This window comes from Nicotiana tomentosiformis, chromosome 6 (genome assembly GCF_000390325.3).
Source record: "Nicotiana tomentosiformis chromosome 6, ASM39032v3, whole genome shotgun sequence".
Lineage (NCBI taxonomy): Eukaryota > Viridiplantae > Streptophyta > Magnoliopsida > Solanales > Solanaceae > Nicotiana > Nicotiana tomentosiformis.
Genome location: NC_090817.1, coordinates 115,501,522 through 115,508,854, shown reverse-complemented (window position 1 = coordinate 115,508,854; position 7,333 = coordinate 115,501,522). Strand labels below are relative to the sequence as shown.

Sequence of the window (7,333 nt, the reverse complement as noted above, 5' to 3'; positions counted from 1 at the left end):
CGCGTACTACGGGGCAGGATGGACATCCACCAGTCAGGATCGTGAGAGGCCGAGGTTGCGGTAGAGGTCATGGTAGGGGCAGAGGTACAGCTCGCACCGCAGCTAGGGCAGCACCTGCAGATCCACCCGTTGCCCCAGTTCAGGAGCAGGCTCCATTTGTGGATGAGCTTGTGGGACCATCTCAGGCACCACCTGTGCCCATTGTGATTCCAGGCCTTCAGGAGGCCTTAACTCAGATTCTGACCATGTGCACCAGTCTTGCTCAGGCGGTCTTTGTTCTGGCCGCAGCAGCCACTTCTCAGGCCGGGGGAGGCTCTCAGACTCCCGCCGCCCGCATACCATAGCAGGTGGTACAGGGACTCCAGACACGGGGGGAACCACCAATCCAGCCGGTTGCAGCTGCTCAGGACTATGTGGTTCCTACTATTCCCGAGGATGAGCAGCGTTGATTGGAGAGGTTTGGGAGGCTCTAGCCTCAATCTTTCAATGGTGCAGAGGGAGAGGATGCGCATGGCTTTTTGGATAGGTGTCAGAGGATACTCCGTACAGCCGGTATTCCTGAGACCAGTGGGGTCTCGTTCACTAATTTTCAGTTCTCTAGGGCTGCCTTCTATTGGTGAGAGTCTTACGAGAGGTGTATGCCGGTCGGCGCAGCACCCCTTACCTGGCAGCAGTTCTTCGTTCTCTTTCTGGAGAAGTTTGTGTTTCAGTCCCGCAGAGAGAAGCTGCGCAGGAAGTTCGAGAAGCTTCGTTAGGGTGATATGTCCATGACGCAGTATGAGATGAGATTTTCAAAGTTGGCCCGTCAAGCTATCTGGTTGGTTCCCACAAATAGGGAAAGGGTCAAGAGGTTCATAGATGGCCTAACTTTTCAGTTGCGATTGCTTATGACTAGAGAAAGAGTGTTTGGTGCTACATTTGATGAGGTTGTCGATATTGCTCATCAGATTGAGATGATTCGTCGCCAGAAGCGGGTTGAGAGGGAGGAAAAGAGGTCTCGTGGACAGGGTGGATTCAACGGTGTTCCTTTTGGGGGTCAGTTCCACCACGGTAGGGGTCGTCCTTTCAAACATGCTCAGAGGACTCACCCGATTCAGCGTGGTGCATCATCTGGCCATGGAGCACACAGCTATCAGCAGGGCTAGTCTTCATTCAGTGCACTACCAGCTCAGAGTTCGTCTCATGCACCATCAGCTCAGGGTTCATCTATGACAGGACCTTCTAGCAGTTATTCCGGTGCTCGGGGTTCCCTTCAATCCCCGCCGCCATTTGCAGAGACACGTTTCTTTGAGTGTGGAGAATTGGTTCATATCAAGAGGCATTGTCCCCGCCTTTTGGGAGGTTCATCTCAACAGAGGAGTCAGCCTTCGACTTCGGCACCAGTTACTTCATTACCCGCCCATCCAGCTCGGGGTGTAGCTCAGTCAACTAGGGGTCACCCAAGAGAGGGAGGCCGATCAGGTGGCGGTCAGGCCTGTTTCTATGCACTCCCTGCCAGACCAGATACCATTGCTTCGGATGTTGAAAATTGATGAAAATAAGAATTTATGCCTTAAAAGTTGATTTTAGTTGACTTCGGTCAACCTTTTGGTAAACAGACACGGATTTGTGTTTTGATGGTCCCAGCGGGTCCGTGTCGAATTATGGGACCTGGGCGTATGCCCGAAATCGAATTCGGAGGTCCCTAGCTCAAGTTATGAATTTTTGATGAAAATTAAAAGTCAAAAAATTATTTGTTTTTAAGAATTGATTTATATTTGGCATTATTAGTATCGGGTCCGTATTTTGGTTCCGGAGCCCGTACAGGTTCATTATGATATTTAAGACTTATCTGTGAAATTTGGTGAGAAACGGAACTAATTTGACGTGATTCGGACGTCCAGTTGAGAAGATAGGAATTTTAAAGTGTTTTTGAGAATTTTATTTGATTTGGTACTAAATTCGTAGTTCTAGGTGTTATTTTGGCAATTTGATCACGTGAGCAAGTTCGTATGATGTCTTTAGACTTGTGTGCATGTTTGGTTTGGAGCCCCGAGGGCTCGGGTAAGTTTCGGATAGGCCACAGGATGTTTAGGACTTGGAAAAAATATGATTTTCAGCAGATTCTAGTGTCTCGCATATCCTTCTTCGCGTTCGTGAAGGTCCTCTCGCGAACACGAAGAGTAAACTGGTGAGGTTGAGACTTCTTCTTCGCAAACGCGAAGGCCTGGTCACGAACGCGAAGTGATGGGGGAATTACCCTTCGCGAACGCGACCGGCTCATCGCGAACACGACCGGCTCATCGCGTACGCGAAGCACTTGGGGACATGGGGGAGGGTTGGTCGTTCCTTCATCGTGAACACGAGAAATGGTTCGTGAACGCGAGAAGGTCTCGCGAACACGAAGGCTTGGTAGCTAGTAGCCTTCGCGAATGCGATAGTGGCCTCGCGAACGCGATGCACACTGTCGCCCAGTGCATAAAACAGAATCAAACACAGGTTTAAGCCATTTCTTCAACATTTTTCAAGAACCAAACGGGTAAAAGCGATTTTCAAGAGTCATTTTCTTCCCCAAAGTGTTGGTAAGTGATTCTAAACCTTTTTCTTTCAATTACCCATTACATTTCTTGAATTATCAACCTAAAATCTAGAGTTTTCATGATAGAAACTAGGAATTTCGGAAATTTGGGGATTTAGACCTCAATTTGAGGTCGGATTCCAAAATCAATTATATATTCGTGCTCGGGGGTGAATGGGTAAATGGATTTTGGTCTGAACCTCGGGTTTTGACCAAGCGGGCCCGGGGTCAATCTTTTGACCTTTTGGAGGAAAATTTAGAAAATTTAATTTATGCAATATAATTGATTTTTTTAGAAATATTTAAAATTATTGAGTCATTTTTGAATAGATACGAGTGGTTTGGAGGTGAATTCTAAAGGAAAATATGTGATTGAGAATTAAGTGGCCTTCGGAGCGAGTAAGTGTCGTATCTAACTTTGGCTTGAGGGAATAGGTATTATGTGTTTATTTGCTACATGTTTGGTTATTAAATACTATGTATAGGTGAGGTTACGAGCATCTATGCATCATTTTCGAGTCATAGCATGCGAGTGAAGTTCTATTCTTGTCTATTTTGTAGCCTTAAATTCTACTATCCAGGCTTAGCGGGTTATTTAAAATGTTGGGTGACTTATATCTGGTTTCACTGAGATTTGGTAACTTTCGAACATTGATTCAAGGTTGAGGTTTCATTGTGCTATTGATTATGGATAAAATACTGGTTTCTTTGTGATACTCCTATCTATCCGTTGTTATTGATTATGTGATTTGTGAGGAGTGTAAAGCACAAAGGGTGATGCCGTGCATGCATTATTTATATTGTGAGGAAGAGTGTAAAGAACGAAGGGTGATGCCGTGCATGCATTATTCATATTGTGAGGAAGAGTGTAAAGCACGAAGTATGATGTCGTGTATATTATGAGAGGTTTAATGCACGAAGGGTGATGCCGTACCGTTCTATTTATTTATTTGGCGAGGTTGAGAGTAAAAGCACGAAGGGTGATGCCGTGCCGTTCTATTTATTTATTTGGTGAGATTGAGAGTAAAAGAACGAAGGGTGATGTTGTGCAATTTTTCTTTGCTGTTTTATTTGCTCAATTTAATTAAGGATTTTCGGTTTAATTCTGTTTCTTCATTATTCTCACTCTTTATATTGTATTCCCCCATTGTATGTCCCCTTCCCATTATTTTTGTGTTATTTCTTTATTTACTGTTGTTGCCACTAGCATAATTATACTGTTCAATTTATATGTGGGTGTCTTATCCTAGCCTCGTCACTACTTCGCCGAGGTTAGGCTCGGCACTTACCAGTACATGGGGTCAGTTGTACCGATACTGCACTCTGCACTTTCTGTGCAAATTTTGACACCGGCAAGGGTTGATCGAGATTTTTCTATTGGTCCGCTGTCCGGAGGCTCAAGGTAGATCTGTCGGCGTTCACAGACCTTAAAGTTTCCGTCTATCTTTTTCGTTCTACTGTTTCTTTCATTCAGACATTTGTATTTCTTTCAGACTATTACTTGTAGTAAATTCTAGAATGCTCATGAATTGTAACTCCAGATCCGGGTGGTAGTAATTAATACAATTTTATGATATTTCGCACTTATTATATTTCATCTTAGTTAATTATTGTTAATTACTGAATGTGAATAAGGAATTGGTTTAATGATTCTCTAACATTGGCTTGCCTAGCAAGTGAACTGTTAGGCACCATCACGGTCCCGTCGGTGGGAAATTTCGGGTCGTGATAGTATATCGGTCATGTGTGGTGACTATTGGGAGTCTGGAGACTAGAGTAGATCTCTTATTGCTTAGTATGGTCAATTTAGATGTTATCTTGGGTATGGTGAGTTATCAGATGTTTTGTTATATGGATTTGAGCCAAGTAGGGGAGTCTGCTATCTATGATTTGATTGCATGATTTTGTACGGTATTAGTTTTTGGGCTGAGGCATACTTGTTGATTGGTTATGACTTGCAGAGGTTGATATCGGAGATGACTTGAATAAGAAAATTTCTTGAATGCAGGTTATATTGCACTTTATGAAAAATCATGAAATGATTAAATTATTATTTTGAAGGATGTAGTGCGCACAGAATATGAATTTGATCGGTGGTGTTAAGGCAGGGTTACCCCTTCGAGCGTTGTTGTACTAATGAGGCATGTGTCTTTCCGCCCGTTTAGGTAATCCAATTTAGAATCTGAAATTACATTTAATGGTGTCGGGATTTGCGGTAATTCTGTATGATTATAGATTCTATATTTTAGTATAAGAAAGGTAAGAAGAATAATTTTAAAATTCACATAAGGTATTTTCAGAGTGAGCGTTACATTTTCGGTATTTATGGAGGTACTTATGAAGAGTACAATGGCTTACGGGCCTTATGGTGGTGTGGTGTTATGTTAGGGTATCTTGTAGTGAGCTTTGAGTAAGGATCATGGAGTTCTGACAAGGAGAAGTATCAAATTGAGGTTAATTCAGAAGAAATTCGAAGTAATTAGGACAACTAGGTAGTAGGCTAGACCAGTATAGTAATGGAATGCTCGATTCTTTTGGGTAATAATGATGTGGAGACGTTATAGATGTTTTGGTGGCAATATTCTTAGGCTTTAGTGACCTGCATGGCTTGGGCGAGTTGGAGGAAATTAGTTCTGATAGCTTGATTAGGTGCAAATGGATTTCAAAGTGTTCTTGATGGTTTCTACCATGGTTTAAACTGGATATTTCTACCAGTGTGGGGAACATGTTGTGTAGTATGATTTCCTCCTAGAAGGAAGCAAGAGGAAGGTTTCTAACTAACACAGTATATAAATTGTTGGTGACTCAAAGTTGATAGTGAGATTCTTCTGATTGCCACATGATGGCATGATAGATGTGGTGTGCTGTGCAGGATTAAGATTTACATGTACAAGGTGACAGTTCATTCTTGAAGGCAAGTTCACGAATTCTGGACAGAATGGTCAGTTTTTTATATTTAGATGAATGTTATAATTGCTCGGTAATCCCTGAGAGGGGTGTGCGGTTGAAAGGGGCATTATGTTTTGATTTACGGATGTTCATTGGTATTGCGGTACTCTCCTAGTTGATCAACTACTAATATTCAATTTTGCTATATGGCACGGAAGAATTTTAGCAGTATTTCTCGTGGGATGATCGTGTATGAGAGATGTGTTAGACACTCTGGCAGTGGAGTTGGGATCAAATATAGGATTCATGTTTTATATGGATTTGGAGACTGGGAGTTCTCAAGAGCGGGTTGTTTCCATGGTTGTAGACTGTGAAGTCATGGCCGAAGCTAGCTAGACGATAGTAGGTGTTATGATTCATTAATTGTGGGCTTTCGGAGGGTTATTTATCCATGTGTGGGTTCTCGGAGTTTATTTGGGGGTCCATTGGTAGGTCCAATTAGGATATGTATTCTACACCGAGTCAGATTGGTTGGCTCCATGCTGATATTGTTGAGGGATGTGCCATTCGGTTGTTGTTGAGCTTATTCGTGTTTTGATATGTTCGGTGAGTTACTCTTCTATGCTACGAGGGGTTGTGATTCGTTGGTTGTATGCACCGATGGTGCAGTTCTATTGGGGGCTTATAGCAGAAATTGCGCGAGATAGGTATTTAACTGATGCATGAGTGGTTGCGCATTGGTTATGTTCTTTCGGGTTTGTGTGGCATTGTGTCATTTTCTTCTCCATGGTTATGGTAATACACTTCGAGTACTTGATGTCGGATTGTGCGTGGTTATTGATTTCTTGCATGGTGGTTGAGGTATTTCATATGGATCAGTGTTTGGATGGGGTCGCGCATTGCGGCAGAGTTATGTTGAGATATAATCCTTGTGTTAGATTCGTGTGTTATGGTTCTACGGTTGTGATGGGTTCTTAACATTGCGTTGGGGTGGTACCCGTCGAGCTTACGGGACGATTCTCTTATTTGAGTCATTTTCGTGATTGAGTACATTTGGAATGTTGCTTATTGGTGCACGGATTGCACGGGTTATGGATTTAGATAGTATTGGTGTGACATGTCAGAAGAGTAGCTGGTATTTGATAAGATGAAGTCTTCGGATCTAGGATGGGTGCTATCAGATTTGATTGTGGCATATTTTGAAGGATTATATCGAAAGTCGGCTTAGGAATTCACTTTGGTTCTTGTCGAAGGAGAGGGATCTCGACGACTGGTAGATCTGATGAATGGTTACGAGTCTCTGCATGTTTCTTTCATCATTGGTGGTGTACGAAGGTTTTAGAATGGAGTCTTGTTTGTTACCGGCATGGGGTTGTTTTGAGCAGCTACGGTGATTAGAAATTATTGCTTCGAGCTTTTGAGCTATGTGGTATTTGAGTTTTGAGTATTTGAGTTATGGTTACGGCTTTTGGTATAGCTTGTTCAGACTTATATAGTGTGTAGGTTGCTGGATTCTGACCTTATAAGAAATTCCGGATGTTGGAAATTGGATTCTAAGGCTTGTGGGTTAGGTAGAATTAAGAAATTTCAGTTGTGTGGTGTTATCAGACCTATATGGGATAGGGTGACGTGGGATCACCCCGGGTACGTGTGTGGTAAGATGGAATAGTGATTTGGTGGCTTGGAAACAACTCTTGGCACATTCGAGGACGAACGTATGTTTAAGTAGGAGAGGATGTAACGACCCGACTGGTCGTTTTGAGCGTATTACCCCGATCCCCTATTTACTATATTTTTCGTATCTGTTTCTGCTTATGTGACTTGCCGGGAGGTCTTGTTTTGGTTTTGGAGGATTTTGGGACACTTAGTCCCTTTATACGGAAGCTT

General features: G+C 42.8%; 1 protein-coding gene across 1 annotated transcript; it reads left to right on the top strand.

Annotated features, from left to right (window-relative positions):
* Window positions 1-767: 767 nt before the first annotated feature.
* LOC138894625 (uncharacterized) lies at window positions 768-1,532 on the top strand. The gene is made up of 2 exons (XM_070179335.1): window positions 768-1,050; window positions 1,168-1,532. The coding sequence occupies exons 1-2, from the start codon at window positions 768-770 to the stop codon at window positions 1,530-1,532; spliced, it is 648 nt and encodes a 215-aa protein (XP_070035436.1).
* Window positions 1,533-7,333: the final 5,801 nt, after the last annotated feature.

What these genes read in the sequence shown, in the direction of transcription:
- LOC138894625 (XM_070179335.1), top strand. Translation starts at nt 768, where the DNA reads ATGACGCAGTATGAGATGAGATTTTCAAAGTTGGCCCGTCAAGCTATC. An exon ending in TGGGGGTCAGTTCCACCACG is followed by an intron (nt 1,051 to 1,167) that starts GTAGGGGTCGTC and finishes GTGCACTACCAG; the next exon opens with CTCAGAGTTCGTCTCATGCA.